General features: G+C 42.1%; 1 protein-coding gene across 1 annotated transcript in view; it reads left to right on the plus strand.

Annotated features, from left to right (window-relative positions):
• Positions 1-23446, plus strand: part of LOC135489535 (uncharacterized) — a 91255-nt gene that overhangs the window by 39511 nt on the left and 28298 nt on the right. The window contains exons 3-11 of the mRNA XM_064774928.1: positions 8231-8396; positions 10609-10810; positions 15111-15168; positions 16156-16326; positions 17422-17463; positions 20638-20754; positions 21128-21217; positions 22186-22443; positions 22886-22996. Of these exons, the coding sequence (XP_064630998.1) occupies positions 8231-8396; positions 10609-10810; positions 15111-15168; positions 16156-16326; positions 17422-17463; positions 20638-20754; positions 21128-21217; positions 22186-22443; positions 22886-22996 (1215 nt within the window). The remainder of the gene's footprint in view (positions 1-8230; positions 8397-10608; positions 10811-15110; positions 15169-16155; positions 16327-17421; positions 17464-20637; positions 20755-21127; positions 21218-22185; positions 22444-22885; positions 22997-23446) is intronic.

Below are 23446 nucleotides of genomic sequence, written 5' to 3' on the forward strand. Positions count from 1 at the left end.
AGCTGCCTATTGTTTGGAAACACTGACACATGGGGAACAACCACAGATGTTACACCGGTAGTAAAGCTAATGACATGGTCAGTGATAGGTCGATCGATTCACTCGGTCATGGCGGTCATTGCCTGTAGTGGTCATTTCCAAGACCTCTTTTTCGTGAAATTTTGAACAGAGTGTGGTACCCCTGACTGACATTTGTCACTTTACCGCACGCCACTAACGGGACTGTCTATTCTAGTTGAGCGTTTTTGCGCTCCTTGTGACTTTAGCCACCTTAAGATAATTGGTAATCCTCGGTAAAACCTGCTATGCATAATTAGCATACCCGTCCTGCGGATGTGTCAATGAGTAGGGCACATAAGGTGTGGGGCAAATTTTGGCAAGGAGAGCCAAGGAGATGGAGCAGGTGTCATATAGAATCCACTGGAGATTAAACAAAGTCAAATTCGTGAAAATAAGGACAATCCTGTTTCCCGAAATCCCGGTAGGCCAGAATACACGGATAGTGATTTTGGTGTTCCAGCTTTTCCAAAAAAAGCTGCGCTCATCCCGTTTTCCCGGACAGTTCTTTGCTTATCCCAGTAGGTCGACCCGGGCCCAGAAGTTATTCTTGGGCTATCCTGGCTATCCTGGTGTCCTAAGAACGATTTTTCTTTTGTACATGACGTCAGGCCTATTGTGTACTAAATGGATTTCATCTCTTGATAACCTTCTGGCTTCACCGTTCTCAAAGTTGAAGCCAGACATCTTAAATTTTTCATCTCTTGAGGAGAGGGACGGCTGGGGGGGGGGGGGGGGGGGGGGGGGGGTTACAGAGAGACGAAAAAATCATCTTTTTTGCTTCAAGCTTTATTATGAAAATGTTCCTTACCCGCTATGTAAATGAAGTAAGGGTCTATGATCAGAGAATGTTCAGCTCGGTCCAGGGTGTGAGCGAATATAAACAGGGCCCCTGGCACCCAACTTCCGGATTTACCTCTCTTATGCTCCAAATTCCTGATGGTCAATGTGAACATTACATTGGTATCAGCTTGGACATGTTGGAGGAATCCTCAAAGGTACATGTATCAGGAAGTCAGGAAGCCCATCACGCCACATCTATCTATATGCCTACACTATGAGCTACCGGATCGGACAGGGCACGGAGATGCACAGGCCAGAAGCGATCAATGAAAACTGGGACATTCACAGTTGATGCAGGATGGATTGTGTATAAGTGTAGGTCATGCCAGGTATGAGGCGCCATGTGGGAATTAAATTATTTGACGAAATTATTTGAAATAAGCAAATTATATCGAAATAAATGAGTGAACGAAGTCAAGATTATTTCCAAACCATAAATTTGCTTATTCAATTGTATTCAAACCATTTACTGTTCCTATCGATATTGTTTCAAACAATGAATTTGCTCTCTTTTGATTATATTCATCCAATAAAACAACGTAACTTTATTGTTTTCAAATAATACATTTTCTGAATATCCGTGGTTTCAAATAATCAAACTGTCTCGAAATGATGGTTTGTTAAATAATCAAAATTAAAAAAGTCATGGTTTCTCAAACCAGGAAATTGTCCATTGCATTGGATGATAAACAATCACGCACAAAATCATTATTTCCAAACCAGCACTTTAACAAACTGATCGTTTCAAATCATGAAAGTATGCACGAAATTATTTGTATACAATCTAATTGTACCCATCTAATGTTGATTATTTGCATCCCAGCAACGTTTTTTCAAACCATGAAAACGCGAACTCTGATTGTTTCCATCCAATCACTTTCAAAAGTCATTGTTTCCATCCAAGCAAAACTACGTTCATGGTATGCGCACATGGTTTGCGCAGTAGACGGGTTTTAGGTCTCGTTAGGGAGTTTTTCCCAAATGTACGCGATGATGACGTCGTACATTTGGGAGAGCAAATTCATTGTTTGAAACAATATCGATAGGAAGAGTAAATGGTTTGAATACAATTGAATAAGCAAATTTATAGTTTGGAAATAATCTTGACTTGGTTCACTCATTTATTTCGATATAATTTGCTTATTTCAAATAATTTCGTCAAATAATTTAATTCCCACATGGCGCCTCATAGCCAGGAGATGGGGATTCCCCATATAATTTAGATGCTGTAACACAGAGAAAGAAATGCATTCAAAAACAATATTCCCTCAACCCATTTTTTTGCTCTAACAACATGCACACATGGACGATTTTTGCATATAATACCAGCACTTCAGTGACGCACCTGGCCAATATCTAGACGGAGTGTCCCAAAGAAACGGCCTTCTCTCTTATAATAGAGACTTCTCTCTTAATAAATGTAATAATTAAAAATAAAAATTCGGATACATGCAGTACCCAATTATAAAAAGGGGTATACCGGTACCTAACCTAAATAAAACAAATATTGCACAATAAGAAACAAATTCACTTCCTGCTGCCATCACTTTTTGGTAAGTTATTTCATAAAAGTTTTGCTACTTTTTGGATTATGTCATTTTCGGCAATCATTAGAAAAATGAATAAATTTCTATTATCCAGTTCGTCGACATGTGGGTATTTTTGTTTAATTTCATTGAGTAAAATATTCCGTTGTGTCTCAGTGTTTGCACCATCCAGCAGGAAATGAATTTCATCACCGACTACCGACCCTTGGTTTGATTGACATTCTGGGCACATTCTTTCATTTCTTGATCTTTGGTTTACAATATCTGCCTTTCTCAATCGGTAGGTGGTGATTACTTAGTCTAAATTTTGACAAGCTTTAAAATCTTTGATAAGATTCTCAAAGTTAAAATCTGATTTAAAAAGCGAGTAGGCCTATGTCCCATATTTTCCGGAATCACTAAGACTATACTTCTTATAAAATACCTCTGTCCAAAATTTAGTATACCTATTCTGTAACTTCTGTCTAACTTCCTTAGATTCCTTACTGGGGTTTAACCCTGCCCTCTTACAAATTTGTTCAAAAATTTGGAACCATGAAAATTCACAATTTCCAGCTAAAACCCCGCCCCGGCCCCAGCAGAAATTTGCAAAAAGACGTGTCATAGTCCCAACATATTGTTCATAAGAATCAGAAGGAAATATACAGAAAGTATCATGCACATGTTGCGTGGGAGCTGCGCGAGGGAACCGGGCAATCGCAGTCTACATTAAGCGATGTATATTAATTGGGGAGACTAATGAAATCACTGGTCTGTCATTGTGGATTTGATGCACTAGCATCAGTATCACGTGCTTGCCGAAATCACCTAGTAGGTAGACGCCCAAGCGCGGCGCAAGAGACATGATCAAAAACATTCTTTAGAAAAACACGACCTTTCATTGTATTTGAATCAAGTCATAGGCTATATATATCGGGTAGGCCAAAAAACGTCTTCGTGTGGCAAAATAGGTCAAACGTGTACTACTCTCTGCGCTGCCAAAGGGTCAAGATAAATCATATGCAGCTATTATTTCTAATACTAGCTACTGACATGACATGCTAATGACACACTAATCGGCAACCCTTTTCACCGAGGGGTCAAGGAAATATGGCAGTCTGAAGTTCGGTGAATTCGATGGAGGTATTCAAACGAAAAACTCCCGGAATTGCATTTTTGGACCCATATCACTGTGTTTGCTGCCAAGGGGTCGATTTCTATGTTACAGAGCTAATTTTTGCACTGGAATCTGACAACATACGAATATTACGCACCAACATAAATTCAGATTTGTATGTGTACTGTAGTTGATACAAATTTCAGCCTTCCCTGTTGAGACATGTAATGTTCTCTGCACTACCCAGTGGTTGGTACAAATTATGTAGAGCTAATACAATACTGGTAGTTGACGACATTTAACACTACGCACCCTCAAAGGTTCAAATTCGTATGTTTATGGGTTATTGAATAATACGAGTGTGAAGTTCGGGACGTTTTTTTTACCCACCCGATATTTAGTTTTTATTCCGTAGACGCATGAAAAACCAAGCAAGCGCCGTGGCGCGAAACTGCGTAGCAGTACAAAGTATGAATTCGTTTCATCATCCGTTGATTCTGACCTTGTGGAATATGATCGATTTGCAACTTTGTCCACTTACTCAGATCTTACCAGCGCAGTTTGGCTTTTAAAAGTACCGTATAATCGCGCATTTAGGCGCATGTGCTTATAAACGGGGGTGCGCTTATATCCGTACATAAGCGCATGCGCCTATATGCGGTAAAAAATGTACATGCCGACGATGTCAAAAATGAACGATAGGGTAAACGTCTCCGTATGCGGCATGTAAATCCTTTGTCCCTCGAACCACAGTCTATTCTTCCTCCATGTTTGAACCATCTTACGGTGGATTCCATGTTGACGAGCAGCAGCCGAAACGTTCCCGCCATTGGTGACCAGCGTGGCCAATACCTCCTTCTTAAACGCGATACTGTAGGACTTTCGCTTAGCCTTATCCATCTTGTCCAGCTACTACAGAGCAAATGATAAATTGTACACTGATTCACCGATATACCCAGCCGAACTGCGTGTGTATTTTGGCCTAAAAACATGCCGTATTACATCAGGATACTAATACCAGATGCGGCCGCCGCTCTGTATCTCACCCTGCGTAAAGGCCGATACACACGCAGCAAACTTTTACAGGCGATCTCTAGCAACCTAGTTGAAAGACCCTGAATTTGATACTGGCAACCTGAGGTTGCTGCGTGTGAATAGGTCAAGCAAACTATAGCAACCTCCATCTGGCAACCTGTAGCAACCTGTAGCAAACAGCAATCTGGAACCGACGTGTTGGTTCTTGGCAACCAGGTCGAACAGAGTATCAGTTACATTTTTAGCATCTGACCAATCAGATGCCAGAATGCTTTGTATGCCATCACATGACTTGACTGTAAAAATGGCTGAAGGTGAAATAGCTTGAGAGGAAATGAACAAAGCAAAGGGCAAAGGGGTGGCATCTAGGACTACTGAATGTGAAGACATTTTAGTGGCAAATTTAGAAAATTATGCTTGTCTGTACAATGTCAAGGATTCTTCCTATAAAGATAGGAATAAACGATCAAAGGCCAGAAAGCGCAGAGTGACTGCCAGTCTTTCGCCAGCAGATATGGCATCCTGCATGATTGTGTCTTGCTTTGTGATGATCGGGGCTACCTTCTGCATCAGTTCTTCGAATGTGGTTGCATTCATACGTAAAAAGTTCTTGTACGCTGATATATCCTCCATTGCTAATTCTTTCAAGAAGGTATGGTATGCTCCAAGTTCATGCCTCCCAGTCCTTCCTCCACAACCTCTTCTTCTGTCTGGCCTGTCGTCGTCTTTTATTCACTAAAAAATAACTAGTGCTGCAGCAGCAGCACTCTCTGCTTCCATCTCCACCATTTTACTTAGCATTTCCCCCCAAAATTAGCTTTTCCCTCCAAAAATTATTGACAACCTTCTTCAACCTTTTACCTGAGAGGTTGCTGAAGTTTGCCACGTCTGAACGTCACAGGTAGGTTGCCACAGATTGCTGGTTGCTAGAGATCGCCTGTAAAAGTTTGCTGCGTGTGTATCGGCCTTAAGTGCGCTACTAACTGTGTCAAAACCAAATAGGAAAAAATATAGGCGCATGCGCTAAAAAACGGGAAAAAGGACAGGTAAGAAAGAGGCCAAAAACAAGCGATTTTCGTTTATAAGCACATGCGCCTAAATGCGCGATTATACGGTATATGGGAAAAATCGAGACCAGCCCCTAGATGAGAAATCGTATGCTATCCCCAATCAAAATGCTACCGATAGAGAGATTTTAGCCAAAAATGAAATTTAATTTATGAATGGTGACGTAATAAAATGTTCGCGTTATGTTTATACGCGAGGAAATTAATCTAGCTTCGTCCAGCAACCAAAACTAAACCAGGTCAGAGTGCTCAGACAAGGTCGTGGCATGTTCTTTTCTATATCAATAACCACAATGACATTAGTTGATGACTACAGCGTCAATTTTCTAAAAAAAATCTACATGCATCACATTTTATACCCTCCAGGGCCAATTATCTACTTTGGTAGTCCACATTGTGACTTATGACCAAGTATTGATTTTCGCCTTTCTCGGCACTCCATGAATAGACCCCTTTTTTAGTATGGAATTTCACCCGTCCTTTGTTGGAGTTCATACCCCTTTTGTCTGTTTTCTACGGACAAGGCCGTAGATGTGATGGCAAAAATTACCCTTTCCCGTAGGAAAGTGGAGCGCGGGTGTTAGCCCCCTCATGAATGGGAATTGGGGGGGGGGGGGGCGCTAAATAACAAATACCATATTTACTCCCCCGAGGCTTCAAGAGGGTCTCTTGAAGGCACGGGTCACGCCACCACCATTCCAGCCTATCAAGTACTGAATTCCCAAATTATCCTAGCTGCTTTTCTTCTGGATCCTGACCGTTCAATTGTGGATCTAATTGTTTCCTTGTTCTCAAAATAGCTTGCTGGAGAAAAAAAACTCGAACGAGCTGAGAGGGCAGCGTGCATAGAAATGGAGCCTGGGACCTTCATGCACTGTTTAGGGCCAGGGTGCGCATTTCTCACTCACAGGGTTTGACTATAATAAGTTTTAGGCCCATGATTTAGTTGTGTTGATCTGATTGCAGATTAAATTGCTTTCATGGATGCGCTGACCGATGGACGATTCCTTATAGTCCTGCCTACACCAGCCCTCGTTGATGCCGTAGGATATTGTACAGTATTAAACGTCGACGTTGAGTGCCTTGAAGTCTTTGGATTGGGTTTCTTGCTAGTTTGCAGAAATGCCCGCGAATTCCTAGGCCTTGTGGCTTACCTGGCAGTGCAAAATATCCCTTTCGCCACGTCTGTCAGTGCTTATTGAAAGGTAATTTCGAAGTTTTAGTTCATATTGTTTTCTATAGAGCTAAAAGGAGAAAACTGTTAAATAGGGGCCCCCTGATTAAGGTCTCGGGTAAGACTACGCGAGGCACCTTTCCTGTCATTCATTGAGACTCCCACTCACTGACGTAAACCTGTCTGCGCCAATTGAGTGTCCTTATTACATGAAGACCCTATACGTAAGCCTAGTACAGGCCTATGAAGTGTCCGCTTTTCTTCCGCCGATCAATACTCTCTGACTAACAAAAGGAATGCGCTCGAAGTCCCCAATTTGTTTTGAAAGTTTGCCTCCTTATTCCCCTTTTTTGGATCATTTTTTTAAGCCGATTGTTACATCTTATTCGGACACTTATGATATCGTAACAGAAGTTTTTTTCTTCAATCATTTGACGGGAACAACGAATAAATTCGAAATTTCTCAATATAGCCTAATTTGACCATTAATTGGCCATTCAAACGGTGGCGGTGGCAAAAATCTGACAGGTCGCTCCGTCACATTTTGCGCATTATATTTCTGCGTCAATAGGTGCTGACCGCATCGGAAATGGACATTCGAGGCCAACCTAATTAGTCGCTACATGCTGAAAAGAGGGGTCTTTTGTGTTGCCTAATTAGGCTGATTTGATTGCAGAAATGTCTCATTTTTTTATTCGCAAAAGTATGCAAAACCCCTCAAACTAAATATATTCCATATATTGTTTGGTACCAAAGGCCTTTTTTCCCCCAAATTTTCAGACATCCAAATTTCGACCCGTAAGAACATACTGGAAAATGATCTGATCAAACATCTTTATACCAAGCTTTGGGGTATATATTTCCCCAGAGCTTTTAGAGCTTTTCAATTTGAATAAAGCCTTTCTGGCCCTGTCAGCTATATCTTCCTTGGCATAGGTGAAAGTACCACTAGCTACAATCACTATACCAAGGTATTTATATTTTGAAACATTTTCAATTACATTTGCCTGCATTCTAAATATTTGTTTACACTTTCTCCCAGTTCTTGAAAATTTTGCTGTATGAACAGTTTCCCTGCAATATCTGTTCAAATAAAAGCTTCAGAGGAGAAATGATGAGGAGAAAGATAGAAATTGTTACAATTTCTATCTTTGTCTGTACCTCCAGACTAGACCTCCATATTAGTAGTTCTGCCTGTGCTATGACTGCAGTAAATCATATATTTCCTGGATGCAGATGGTCTAAGGTTTATCTTAGTAGCAATTTCGTGTCATCTTGATCAACCACTTGTGTTGAACCATGGCTGGAATTGGGAAAATGTACACAACAATGGTTTTTCTGCCCCATTGACCTCAAGGTGACCTAGATAAGAAGCATTTGTTTCAAAATCATACATTCTTCATTCTTCCAGGATGGGGTGTCTTCGCTACTAAGAAACATCTGAAAGGCTCATTCCTTCTCATGTACCATGGAGTTTTGATAAAAGAAGATGAAGCAAGGCGCAGAGAGAAAAGCTACGACAAAACCAAGAAAGGATCTTTCATGTTTTACTTCAAACATAACACGAGCACGTTATGGTAAGTTACATTTTTTTTCTACCTCACTTACTAGAAGGCTACGTTCTCGTTCTCGTTTTCGAAAACCATCCGAAACCCTCACAATGTGAAAATAAAATCGAACCCAAGAGGTGATTACGTCTTGAAAACTTAAATTGAAGTCATCCCTTTGACAGTACTTGTATCTGCTTTTCCTTCGTGGGGCATTCCCCTGGGATTTTATTTCGAGAGAAATATTGTGTGATCAAACATCTGTGCCAGTCGGTAGGCCTACTAATACAGTGTACAACTCGACATAGTAAGGCCTACTGTACAATCCACTCTGTCGCGACACTTCCTGACCTTGAACCTCGTTACTAAAAGGTTTAGCAGACCCCATTTATACATGTAGGAGGCTTCTAAAATTTATACTATGGAGTCCGAACGTTGTGAGCATAGGAAAGTATGTATACCCATCAAATAGTATCCACTAAGCTGCTCGAAACAGATGTCAATCACGCCTCAAGCAACAACCAAGTGTCGTGACCAAGTGTCAGTATTGGGATGAGCGGACCCAACATGGCGTCCTCATTGCTCGGTAAAAGAAAATGCACATGTATAAGTCTCGACAACGACAGAAAAGATTTATTCCCCTTGCTTATATAAGGGTAAGTGATAGGTAAAGACAGTGGTAAAACTAAAAATACAAATAGCGAAGTCTAAGTACCTGTAAAAATGTACATGGAATACACTACGATCAGATCTTGAATATCCCTCGGACCTTTTTTTGGGGAATAGAAAATATAGATGTCAGTGACAGTGCCGATGGTAAGATTTCACATTTCTCAGGCATTGTTGAAGCAAAAAGGCGTGGCCCCAACATGGCCACCACCAGGTCTGGGACCTGTTTCCGCCAGCAAGGAAGGGGTTAACGCAAACCTTTCCGATTGGTTATTTCTAAGGAACACCCGAAGTTTAAAAAGTGCCAACGTTTTATTGGGAAACCGTTTCTGCCCTGCTCAGGCTCTGTCAGTATGGTCTGCAATAGGCCTATTGATTTTTTTTCTTTTCTGCAAGAATCCTGTGGGAAAATGCTATCGTTCGACACTAACGGCGCCTATTTTGCCTTAGGGTACACGCTTTTGTGGGTACATTCCCCGGCACGAGCAGATAGAACATATGGGAAAATGTTGTATCCAAATAATCGCAGCCAAGCATCATAGCATATTTTAAATTTCTCGAAAAAAGTGGGCGGGGCATACTCGGACCAGGAAGGGTTAATCTGAACAATTGATGCTAATTTTTCTGTTCTACAAATAGGACCTTTAAATCCTGGATAGAATATGAATTACGGTAACCCCTTGGCTATAGCGTCATTGAGTACACTATGTATGAAGCCCGTCGGGCGTGAATGGGGTGGGCCTACTTTGCATACTTAATTTTTGTCGTTAAAGTAATCTTAACTTTAACGAATAAAAATAGGTATACTAAGTAGGCCCGCCCCGTTCACGCCCCACGGGCTTCATACATGGTGCACTCAATGACGCTATAGCCAAGGGATGACAGTATTTTATGCCGGATGAGTGAAACAGATTATTTTTTTAATTTATGACTGAATTTTGAAGAAAAAAAATCTGAACCCCTCATGAAACCATTCAACTATTATCCCATGCAGGATAGTCTCTCGATGTTGGATCAAGTTAGTTGCATCCAATTGCAGGAAATGGCAGCGCACCATAAAAACCCCAAATAAAACGTATGATACCTATACTGCACTACTGATAGGTATCATAATGTTAAGCTCTGTGGTGTCTATAGGGGGTCACTGGGGGAATTTATGAGGGGGGTCCCAAGGGGTGTCGCGGAGGGGTCGTCGCGGGGGTAAAAAAAGACCGATAGAATTTGTTTAGAGGAGTTCTTTTTTTCATCTACAATTTTACTACAATCCTTAATGTATTACATCTCTTAAACACTATGTTTTTAAATGAATTCTTTTAAAGATTTTTAAAGATTTTGCTGTGATTTTACCTATCGCATGTCGTTGTCGGGGCCTATAGGCCTTACAACAATTGTTATTGAGCGGGCCAAGCGGTCAATGTCATCTGGTGTTCACATGACAACGAGAGCAAATATTAATTTCCCTAGCTATGGCATTCCATATCTTTATGATGTATGACTCAACATGACATGGCGTCAAAATCATTCGAAACACTCCATTGCCCGCGCCACTCCTTAACAATAGCCATTCTTTTAGTGTGGATGCAACTAAAGACGACGGTACCTTAGGAAGGTTAGTTAATGATGCCTGGAGAGGAGCAGCCAACTGTTCAATGAAGAAGGTTTCAACAGAAAAAGGGAGTCCAGCTCTATGCCTATTCGCTAACCGCGATATAGAAATTGGCGAAGAGCTGCGATACGACTACGGGGTGGACGATCTGCCATGGAGACAACAAAAGGTAAGGATTCATAAAGATTGAGAAAAAACTCTGCTCTGAGTGATTTTTCCTGACCAGCGTCTCCACACATTGTCTGCATTACCTATACCAACTCCCCCGGACACCCCTGGTTGGAAAACAAACTGTAGTTTGCATCGGCTGGTTTGCACGAAACATTGTTCCTGCACTACGGGGGGGGGGGGGGGGGGGGCGAATCCGGGAGGTAAGGGGAGGGCTACATATGTACGTTTGGGACAAACCGATAGCATTGCCATATCAACATTCAAACTAAACAGCAATTCTGTAATCAAAAGATTTAACAAGAGGCCCAAGGGCCTGGCGCTCAGCTGGATGACCTAATAACATAGGACTGAGGGTGTAAAGTAGTAAATATCGGCTTTATACTACTGTTTGAAGGTCAAGAGAACACGTTATACCACTAAAATTTCCAATGCAGAGCTGCCAGCTGAAGGAAATATGACTGAACTAATCATCCATGGTACGTAAATATTACAGGAGGCAACGGAAGATATCCCTAGTTCAGTATGTTGTATCGGTAGCTTTACAGAAAAGAAGTGTCAGAGAGGATGAGACTTCTCCATGGCCAACTGTGGTATGTCCAGGCTGGGTTGTACAGCACAAGGATACAAAATGCTGTCTGTAATTGAGAGGTATCCTGATTTAACAGAGGTCAAAATAAATAGAAATGACCAGTTTGGGACTAACACCACTGTCTTTTTTTTTTAATAAGGTAGAGATTACAGGAGTCAACAAAATTAATTTTATTGAGAGAAATTGACCTGTCCTGCAGGTGATTGGAATTTACAATACAAAGGGTCGTTTTTCATGACATTGTGCTCTACTGCGTATCCCTAGTGAGTCGATCGGGAACCAATCTATCCTTGGCGCAGACAGGTTCAAATTGGCTATATCTTGAATAGATTGAATTGCGATGAAAATCTAATGCAATAAAGGAGTAATATCGAAGAGACAAATTAATCAAACCAATTGTCCACAAACTCGGACCCTGCAATGGCGTGATGTATGCGTGCATATAAAAGTATATCAATTGGTCCGATAGAGATGATGAGGCAATGTCAATATGCCTCGTTCCTTAGTCAGCAATATGCCCCTTTTTAAATTTTATACGGAGAAGAAGGAGAACCCAGATAGGCCTTCACATGTCGGCTTTCAAATTGCACGAACAAACTGTACTATCATCACTACTATAACTTTAAAATGCGTGCTCCTCCTACACGTAGCAATGTCTTGGCCAAAAAGGCACTTAGTCGACAGGCAAGCTAGAAGTTCAGCACCGTGAGCAGCTCCTTGGTAAGGCCATGTCAGGTTCTGCGCGCCTCTTAAGATACATCAAGTATTGAAAGCTGTGGTGAGCACATAAAAAGACCATGTTCACCTTGATTTGAAAATCCCTTCATAATCAAGGGCTACCTCTGACTAATTTATAAACCACCACCCATAAACAATAGACCACCAATTTGACCCCAGCTCCTAACTGCGGGAAAACCCAAGTCCAGCAACCAAAAGTACCAAAAATACATTTTTGTTTACATTTGAACTGCACACTATGCGTTTGTTTACAGTTTCATTTCCCGCAGGTCAGCAGGTATACCGGCTGATCCAATCATCCCCTTACAGCCAGCTGTTCAAAAGGTAACGTTATTCACCCCACAGGGAGTGCAGGTAATTGATTAAGCCCCTGCATAACTTAACAGCAATGGCTTGGCTTCTGTGAGTGGTAAGGAGAATTGACAGTGTCCGATTAAGAATCCCTCATTACTGCTCCGCTGAAGTAAATTTTTGAATAAAACCAAGACGTTGCATCAGGGTAAGGTGTCACCACCATTCATGCAAAATTTCAAGGCGATCCAAAGCCGCTAAGTGTGACTTTATTCGTCCCCCGGCCCTTCTAATATTATTATATAGAAGATGACGTCATTTCTGGTGATTCCCTACGTTGTCCAATGAGCGCTTTTTAAAGTGTGCCATTTGGCATGCATTGGCATGCAATGTATTTTATCAGCGCTGCCAATTGCCGAACAGAATGCTGTAGCTCCGTCAATTTTGAGTCAATTTTTATGGGAGTAACATTATTGTGTTGCTTAAAACGTCTACTTTTTACTCATGTAAGAATCGTAGTACTAAAAACTAATATGCAAACAGAATCATGCCGATTCACTGCACATACTGTGGGAATTCTCCACTTCAAAATACATCGCGAACAGAGCGTGCACTTCCGATATCATTTTCACAGAATTGTGGCCAAATTTTCAAGAACTAATTTCTGAAAGTATTCCTTTAAGACCTTATGACTACCCACTGAAAGGAACTAGTGATAATATCGCCTACTTGACTACTTTTTAGCAGAAAATTGGTTACTTGTTGCAAAATCAATCTTCCATCTTTTGACTGGTCCGGGCACAGTGGGTATGCTGAAATATGGCCTGGTTCCTTGGTCAATTCAATGCGCAGAATACAACTGCGCAACTATACGTCATAACCCGGGCTTTTAAATCGTCAAAAAATCTGTCAAATGTGCCTGTAGCGCCAACTGGCGGTGAAAACTAAACTAATTCCATTACAAGTCAAAACGAAAAATTATTAAAAAATATTCGGCCAGATTTGAAAACAATATTTCCTCTGTGGACCAAGGTATAAAGGAAAGAATTTTAAACTTCCCGATGACCTCATTCGCCGAATGTAGGTCTGATCGCGCTAATTTTTGGTTTCTGAGTTCCCCTTGGGCTATTCCTAATTTAGGCCGTCAAGAAAGTGCCTAGGTCTCACGGTTACAAAATGCCCAAAATTGACATGGAAGGATGGCAGGAAGGACGGACACCATTCCCTTAGTAATATGATCAGCTTCGCTGACTTTGTCAGCTGAGCTTAAAATTTGTCTGAAATTGGCGGTGCTCGCATCGAAGCTTGAAAGTTTCTGTGGAGGTCGGTTTACAGGTAAACAACAAGAAGGCTGATTTTTTGCTGAGTCATATTGCCGTGGTCACACTGGGGTTTTAACACGAATTGAATTCGAATTAAAACGTTGATACGTATTGGGGCGTCACACTCAATTCGGTTCATACCGATCTCAATCCGCTTCAACCAACACGGTTCTTAAACCGAATTGAATGCGAATCAGCTAATCCGAATCAACGAAACCGTATTGAGATTTCAAGTGTGACGCGCTTGATACGAATTAAGGTTTTCGATCGCACTGCGCATGCGCCCGGCGCATGGAAAGTGACCTTTGACCGCGGGAACTAGTGCTCCGAACTAGTTAACTGATGTATTTAAATGATGTCATTAACTCAAACTCCCCTGCACGTGACTTGCATTTCCATTTCCTGGCAAGGTATGTTGCCGCCGGTTCGTTGGTCAAAGGTACGCTGGTCAGCAACATCGTCACGGCGGGGTTTTCCCCGGTTTTGGCCTCGTTTTCAAGGGCGAGGCCGGGATTCTCCGCATTTAGCGACGGTGTTGTAGGCATGGCAGGGAGATGGAAATGGTCAAGCACCTTACGCGATTTTAATTTGTTAATAATGACTGTGTGATACTTTGATATTATATACTTATATGTTTTGTACTTGTAAATTTTATTCTCCCGTATGGGAGGTTAATAAATGATAATAATAATAATAGATGGCGCGTCGTTAGTACGCATTGAGTGTGGCGCGTTTTAAACCGATTTGAATGCGTATTCGGGCCAGTGTGACGCGACCGTTCTGAAACTGGATTAACCAATTCGTATTCCGGAGAGCGCTCTACGGAATTCGGTTTCAATTCGCATCAACACCCTAAACGTAGCGGTGGCCCTTGCTCTCCGTGTTCCAAATGTACTATAGCTCCTTCCAAACTAAGTGAATAAGCACAGGCTGGGTGTCAGTTGGTGGTTATCTAGAAATTCGTCAAACCATGTGCTCAAATCCTAAAGCAGTTAGAACATCCTCAAAACGAAGTGAATGGACACAGGCTGGGTATCAGTACATTTGGAACACAGATGGCAATGACCACCGCTCGGTTTCGATTGGATTTCACTTATTTTTTAGGGTGTTAGGGCCTAATCAAAGTCTATACCTCATCAAAAAATCAGCCTTCTTTTTGTTTACCTGCGGCTAACCCTTAAAGGCTATTCGAAGCGCACTTGGACAAGGTGCAGCCACTGTGATCATCCAGTGCAGGTGTAGCCATGTAAAGTGCGCTAAGGAGTCCAATTACATTTACATTTTCAATTACATAGAAATCATGGACTAAACCGGAATGCGATCTATGTGTGATACTGTTTGTTTTGCTGATATTTCAGAATGCTGCAACTCGTTCATTCCCTGAACTGGATGTGAAACAAATTGATAAATCAGACGGTAAGAAAATTATTTCCTTCCTAGGAATAAATAGAGATGAGAATGGCTAAGCACCCCCCCCCCCCCCCCAAGCATTAGGTGGGTGTACCTATGCTCTGGTATCCCCTTGATACGCCAGATTTGGCCCGTTCGGATCAATTTGTCTCATAATTTACCCTTAAATACGGGGCATGGTGCTGTTAGCAGAAGCTCATTCTCATAGAATACCTTTGATTGCCAAAAGTACCCCCTTTTTCACGATTTGTGCGGAAAAGTCTTCGTAATTGAGGTAGGAAAAAGGACCAATTTTTCGTACTTTTTACATACGCGCATGCGGTCACCCAAGGTATACGAGTGTGTGTTTTGGGGGGGGGCGCATCCGGCGCACGCCACCTCTATTTTGACAATTCTTTTATTTTGACCATGTACAGAGCGCAAAAAAACATAGTTTTAATGAACAACCTCATCCATAGGATAATCCGAGGGCCTTTGACATGGGGGGTGGGGGGGGCGGTCGGTATTACCCTAGCGTCAATGATGTTTGGGAAGAATTTGATCTGGGTACTTCTACGGTACTGCCACTAGCGGACACGGGGTATATCGTAAAGGCTTATGCCATTTATCGATATTTTCAAAAGCTCCTTTTTTTGTAATTTATAATCTTTTTTCTATTAGACAGTTACATGTATATATCATTAATAAGAGTCACCTTACATGGATGATGATTCATGATTCATGATTAGGCGGTGTAAACGTTAGAGGCATGTCTTAGTTAATTAATTGTATTTGCATACGATCAATTATGGGCCTCGAATGCCATAGATCCAGGGTGTTGTGATTACCCACAGGTTGGATTTGGATAATGGGTGGGATTGCCTCACTAAAATTGGCAGCTCAGTCAGCCAGTTCAGCAAGATTGAGTGGCGGGTGTTTTATCATCTGCTGTTGGTATGTGTATTGGGCGCATTGGTGTCTGAACTTGAATTTAATTTCTTTCTATGGGTATAGCAGTTCAAAGGCCTGTTGGTGAAATAAGGACAACACCACCTGATGAGATGGATAATGAAATTAACCCTGGCACATCTGTTGCAATCACAACCTCGGAAGTTTTACACCTTGAAAAACATGAACATGGAACCAAGGAGTCAGATGAAGGTGAAACCAAGGAGTCCAGGAAAAGTGAGTAGGGTAATCATAGTCTATAATTGATCATTGATAGCTGATGATGAGATATTAAGCGGACTTGAACTCGTCCTGTAGGTGGGTAGCATTGCTTGATCGATTGAGCCATTCCAAAAAAGGAAGTGCCGTGTTGATCACTGTATGAATATACTCTCCATTCGTATTTCTACTTCTTGGGGCCGATGACCAGGTTTAGGCCCAGCCCCTAATACAAAGGATTCATCAATTGCATTCACCCTGTATTACAGCCCTTCTCACCAACAAAAATAGGCCTGGGTAATCTCTTTTAAAGGGACCCTAACATGCATATTCAATGAGGTAGGCGTTCTCTAGAAGGGACCATAGAAAGAAGAATCGAGAGTATTACAATTATTGTTGTACACCGTTTTTTTTGCTGGCCACGTGACCAAGTTTAACGCAGCAGACCAGAGATTACAATACTATATTCCTTTGATCAGTTATTTGTTTGACAATCGCTTTTCTAGGCAACCTTGTATTAGTGATAACCGTCAGAACAGGCTGAGAAGCATTGGTAGGCGTCCCGGGGTAGGCGTACGCCATCAGGGATTCGAAATCTCGGTAGCGAGCGACTTTTGTGGACACTCGTACACCGTAGCGTTCATCGGGTCCTGTATTTCATTCCACCGGCTGGTACTATTCGTTTTGTTCACGGGCGTATGAAAGGCGAACGCCTATGCTGACCAACCATTTATTGCCCTGCGAACAAAAGATTAGATGAAATTGTACAAGCTGGACAGAATGCACTCGTGGTAAAAGCAGCCCATTTACGGTGTACGAGCGTCCAGTGTATTCGATTTGCAGGCCCACTGCATGATCAGATTAATCTCTACCTGGATGAAATAGAAAGAAACGGAGAGTTGGGCACCTTCATTAGTGATGCGAAGCAGTCTTCGAAGGATGGTCATAAACTGTTAATCTATTGGGATGAGGAAATGCAGCAGAGGTCGAAGAACCACATGACCTACGCTGATTTGTACTATGGGGATTATTTCACTGACCAACTGCTTCACAAGGCTAGGAATGATCTCAGAGGAATCGACGAAAGTGGTCATGTTCTTATTGTACTTGCAGACCTTGTTATGGACGATTTCCACCACCAGATGTGTGCAGAGAGTAAGTATAAACATTGCCAATAAATGAACAAAGTTGTAAAAATCCTGAATATACATGTACTAGGAAAATCAAGGAAGAGAATTTGATGTTTTTAGCTCACCTCTTAGCAGAGGTGAGCTTATCCCATACCGTGGCGTCCGTCGTCCGTCGTCGTCGTCGTCGTCGTCCGTCGTCCGTTAGCAGGGCACGTTTCGTAACTGTTAGAGCTATTGAGTTGAAACTTGGTACACATGTACCCTTATGTAATGACACCTTGGAGACCAAGTTTCGGTCCGATTCGTTTCATGGTTTGGCCACCAGGGGGCCAAACGTTAAAAGTGAAAATATGCAATATCTCCCTTAATAGTAGTCGGGAAATTTTGAAAAAAATATGGTAGGTACTTCTAGCAAAGGTGCATCATATATCCTCCGGGTTTTTGATTTGACCTCCTTTTCAAGGTCACAGAGGTCAAATGGTGTAAATTGGCCGTTAGGATGTAACGATGGCACGTTTCTAAACTGCAATGACTATTGATACCAAATTTGGTACACATTTACCCCTTAGTCAGGTGATCTCAGGGACCAAAGTTTGGTCCAATATGATTCACCACTTGACCACCAGGGGGCAAAATCTAAAAACCTTAAAAATGTGATTATTCCTTAACTTCTTGCCCGATTGCCACCAATTTGATATCATGGGTACATCTAACCACCATACAGTATATGTCACACAGGTTTTTAATTTGACCTTCTTGTCAAGGTCACAGAGGTCAAATGGCATAAATTCGCCGTCAGGCCGTAACTATGGCACGTTTCTTAACTGCAATGACTATTGATCACAAATTAAGTACACATGTACCCCTTAGTCAGGTGATCTCAGGTACCGAAGTTTGGTGCGATCTGATTTGCCGTTTGGCCTCCAGGGAGGGGGCCAAATCCTAAATTCTTCAAAATGCCATTATTCCTAGTAATGACTTGCCCGATTGGCACCAATTTTATATCATAGGTACATCTAATTCTAACAACCATTCAATGTGTCACCCGGGTCTTCTTTGATTTGACCTACTTTTCAAGGTCACAGAGGTCGAATGTACTGTAAATTGGCCATTTTGGGGAAATTGTAATTGCTTGGACCTACATCAAACCTAACACTACATGACACAATACCATGCTCTTTATCCATCTTTCCTCCACATGAGGTGAGCACAATGGCCCTGGCCATTTCATTAAATGGATTGAGAGGCGGTGCGTTAGGCCTGTCATTCGCATAACTATGAAATAATTGCGTAGATATCCCTGGACCTATTTGCTATCGAAAAAGATTTTTCCTACAGTTGCTGATTTTGCTGACAATTCTAATTAGGGATATCACCGAAATATTTAGTAGGTGAATACGTATGTGCAGTAATGACACTTTCCCGGTGTAGTATGCGAGTGTTTCGGTGTGACAGTTTTGCCCTACAACAGCATCAGAACAAGACTGGTTGGGTCTCTCTAGCCATGGCATTGTTCGTGGGAAACACTGACACATGGAGCTTACTGAAAAATATTAGGCTTTTTTCACAACTATACTGTGCTTGTGCTTATGCCCGCTAAGCCCGCCTCTCTTCGAGTGAGGCTTGGGATTGGCTGGTCAGGGGTCTTGGGGTGTTGACACATCAAAATAGCTAACCGGCTGACAAACCGACACGCAAAACTATTGAGCTACGGTCGGTATAGCCGTTCAAAGGGGATTTCATAACTCCAAAGTAAAGTCTTGGGCCACCGCTAGTGGTGTCTTTTATCAATCATTCCTCATTCAGATGATCCACCAATAAGCCTTTTAGCACAGCGCTATCCTGTTCTTTAGATGACGACATCCTTACTATTTATGCGTTTATACAATAGAGCCGAGCGTCAAGGAAGAATGCCTGAGGTAGGCTATTTGCCGCGCGATGTTGTCACCTTTTATGAGATGTCAGCATTTACAAACACCCAAAGGTCCCATGAGAAAGGGATTGACGACATACCTTCGTAGAACTGCATTGTCTTTCGCTATGTCCTGTGGAAGGGGGAGTCATAGTGATGTACCCGCTTATCGGTGGTATATGATATGATATTTATTTGTGGGGGGGGGAGAGGTAAGCGCTAAAGGTGCTATTCCATGATGATACAGATTTTTTCAGAGGTTGTTCTTACATGACCTGAAGGATCACTCCAATGATGGACAGCTTAACGAGATCTTTCAATTCAATTGATGATTAGGAGGGCCCCTCCGAGAAGTACAACGGCATGCCGATTTCCTATCCAAAGAAGTAGAAATCCTAGAAACATGGTATCAATGCTCTATAGCCTTGTCCCTCGTGGGATTTTAGGGTAATACGTAGCGTTATTCAAAAAGGGTCTACGCCAATTAACAGCATAAGATTAGCACTTGGTGTGCGCTTTAACCCAGAAAGCGCATAAGATTTGAAAAGGACAAGTGCGGACCGGCAGAGGGCTGTATTGTGATGTTAGTGCGCCATTGGCAAAGAAATGCTCTTTTACGACAAATCAGCATAACCTTTGTGTGGAGGGATTCAAAGAAATGCTCTTTTACGATGGGTCAGCATAGCATGATAGCATGTTTTTGATAGGCTTTTTTCATAACGCATTCCCCTCATTGTCCGCACAGCGCTGTTCTTTGTATTCGAGCGCTTGGACAATAGCGAAGCATTCTTATGAAAAAAAAATTAAAATCAAATTAAAAGAGATTAAAATTTACGGACGAACATTTTATACACCAGCTGGGGAGAACCCCCCCCCCCCCCCCGGCCTCCCTCCCTGTGACCCTGTCCCGCACGCGCGTGCCCAAGGTGGCTCGGTGTGTGGATTCGATCGTCTGTAACTGCACATTGGTTACACTTGTAATACTATGTAATACTGTCCGGCCATCAAAAGGATTGGGGCCAATGAGATGAATAAAATCCCTGAACGTGACTGTGTGCCAACGCATGTAGGCCTGTTACAAATCATGCCGTCGGTCAATGATTTTGGTGGACACATCCACCTGTCTTTAACAGAATCTTATTATTGTATGAATAGAAAGAGGAGGGCTTTCTGGCGCATAAGCACAGGCACAGCATAGTCATGAAAAAAGCCTATTACACCGACGTATATGCCTACCTACGATTAAAGGCACTTGTGATTAATCTATACTACCTGTATCAATTTCAGATGCTAAAGTGAGGAATACAAGCTTATGCATGAAGAAATGTGCCAAGGAGAGCAGTGCGGACATGTCAGGACCCTCTGAATCGAGCAATTGCAAGCATATGAAAAGGAAGGGAAAATGTGAGTACCAATGGCCTGACATGACATATAATGTCAGTTGCCACAATGAACTGGGTTCCGCCGAGGAGAGGGTACAGTGTCTCAACGCGCGTGCGATATAGGCAACTATCAATGCCGACGATCTTGTTGAACTATGCGTTCACAGAGCAAGGAAAAGTACTGAATGTCTTTATTTGCTGTGTTGCCCCGCTAACTGATGCTGCACTAGAGTTTATGGACCGCCAATGACTGTAATTCAGGATATAGCCCAATCTCTGGTGCATTTATCTTGAGGAAGGAATCACTGACAAAAAAACAAACCCTAGGGAAAAAGGTTGCAATCTAGGTTGAATCGGAGATCCATTAACTTTAAAACAACTTTCTAATTATGCAGACGCCGGAGAGGACGTTGCAAACAAAAAGAAAAGAGGTACCAATGCTGACATTAGACATGCTAATGGAACAAAAACGATGGAAAAACAATGTGAGTTTTCGGAGAACAGTTTGAAAAGCATCTTTACCTTTAAGGGCCCGACACATGACAAGTCCTCACGACTGTGATATATCATTCATTATCGGACTCTCCTTGTCAATGACAGAGACTAGCGTGGGAGTCATCAGGGCCCCCGCACTTACGTACAGGGTGTTAAAAAAAGTCCGCAAACTTTAATCTCTTATAAAATTTGATACAGGTATCACTTGAAAATGACACTGGTACCAATGAAAACTAGGAGCTCAAGCATTTTAGCTGGTGAAAGTCACACATCTCTAGCATCAATGGTTATTGCGTAACAGGCGCTCAGAAAAAGGGAGCGTTTGTCGGACCGTGTAATTACTGGCCAATTTTAGCACCTCAGATGAAGCAATTACCCACTAAACGGTCATCGTTCTTTTAAAGCTTAGAAAAGCATCGAAAAAGTCTTGTGTTACAGCGAAGACCTTATTCGGATGTAAGGAACAACTTTCCTGCCTGGAATGAGATGCTGCATAGCGATCGGACTCAGCCAAGTGGAGCCATCTCGCTCCTCAATTGATGATTACTGACGCGGTCATAAAAACGCATTCCTTTTTTGAGCGCCTGTTACGCAATAACCGTTGATGCTAGAGAGGTGGGACTTTCACCAACAAAAATGCTTGAGCTTCTAGTTTATATTAGTACCAGTTGCTTCCTTTTATGCTGCCTGTTGCGAATTCTATAAGAGATAAAGGTTTGTGGACTTTTTTTAACACCCTGTATCACCGGCCCACTTATTACCCTGCTTGCATTTCCAAAGTCATCTGGCTTCATACGTCTCGTGTCTACATAAGCAATGGCGGCTTGGGCAAGAAATAATGTAATCTTCACGTTTCAACAGGGCTAGGGATTATGACAAGGTAATCGAAATGTGCGCAGAATCATCCGTTCCCATCTTTTAATCAACATCTGGTGCTCATGGATACATTTTCCTTTAGGTAAGAAAGTGAAGCCGCCACCATCCCAGATAACCTCCACGAAGCACGAGGGATCCTATTCAGTCATCAAGAATTTGAACAGAGACCATGCAGCAACTCTAGAGAAGCAAGAAATTCATTCACCCAGGACCCCCGATTTATCTGTCCAGCCACAGAAAAACATTTGCCCATTCATCGAGAAAAAGGAACATTATTCAGGAACTACGGCAGCTACGGTCCATATCATATCAGGGAGCAGAGAACTTCTACCAATAAAAGGTAAAGAGGCATTTCGTTCTGATCATTTGTCCTATCTGACCTTCATACCATGACCCCCTCCCCAAGGAAAAAAAGAACAAAATTATCTGTCACGTCGTACATTATGATATATTTGACCTGTAAAGCGTGCGATTCATTAGTGGCTTTCAATGGGTACTGCAATTGGACTACAATCTTGCACCGCACGTTCCGGCCAGACAGGTTTTTTATACTGTACCGACTTATGTGGCGTATAATAGAAGGGCACAACCAGTCCCTAATCCCAGTCAAAAGAACGAATCAGGCCATGGCAAGGGGTTCTGGGGCGGTAACTAATACTTTATGAGGTGACGCTTTAACTAAGTTTTTACAGTATATTGGCAGCAACAAGAATACCTCATCAACATTCTCAGATAATATGATAATAGTATCGTCAAACTAAAATGGTGTTTACCTCCTTTAGATGCTGGAGAGCAAGTTGCAAGCAAGGGGCAATACTCCAAAAGGATCTGTTTAGACTCCTCAAAACTGGCTGAAGCAGGGAATTGCAAGCTGACTAAAAGGACGGGGAAACGTGAGTAGCCCTACATGGGTGACTTTTCATGGCTTGATCAAGTTGAACAGGAAACTGTTCCTCTCGGGCTCGTATCACTGAAGAATAAGAGTTAATCATGTGGACGCAAGATTACATTGACGGCTGAGTGCGCTCAATAACCATGTCAAGTTGTATTAATCCCAACTACGACAGAAAGGATTTAAGGTATTTGTAAAATGACACATGATTGAAATTCAGCAAAACCAAGAATGCCCCTAAACATCCCAAATATATCGAGTAATCATTCATGCCCTATACCACCTTGTTCAGCAATACACATAGACCCCCAAATGATTCACAAAGATGACCTGTCTTGCAGCATTATGTAACAATCTACTTCAAACAAAAGGATTCTTGCTGCAAATGCCCAGGGTTTAGACGGGACCGAAATGAAATTTGAACATAATTGACCTAAGGATCCCCTTCAGA

Source organism: Lineus longissimus, chromosome 6 (assembly GCF_910592395.1).
Source record: "Lineus longissimus chromosome 6, tnLinLong1.2, whole genome shotgun sequence".
Taxonomy (NCBI): Eukaryota; Metazoa; Nemertea; class Pilidiophora; order Heteronemertea; family Lineidae; genus Lineus; species Lineus longissimus.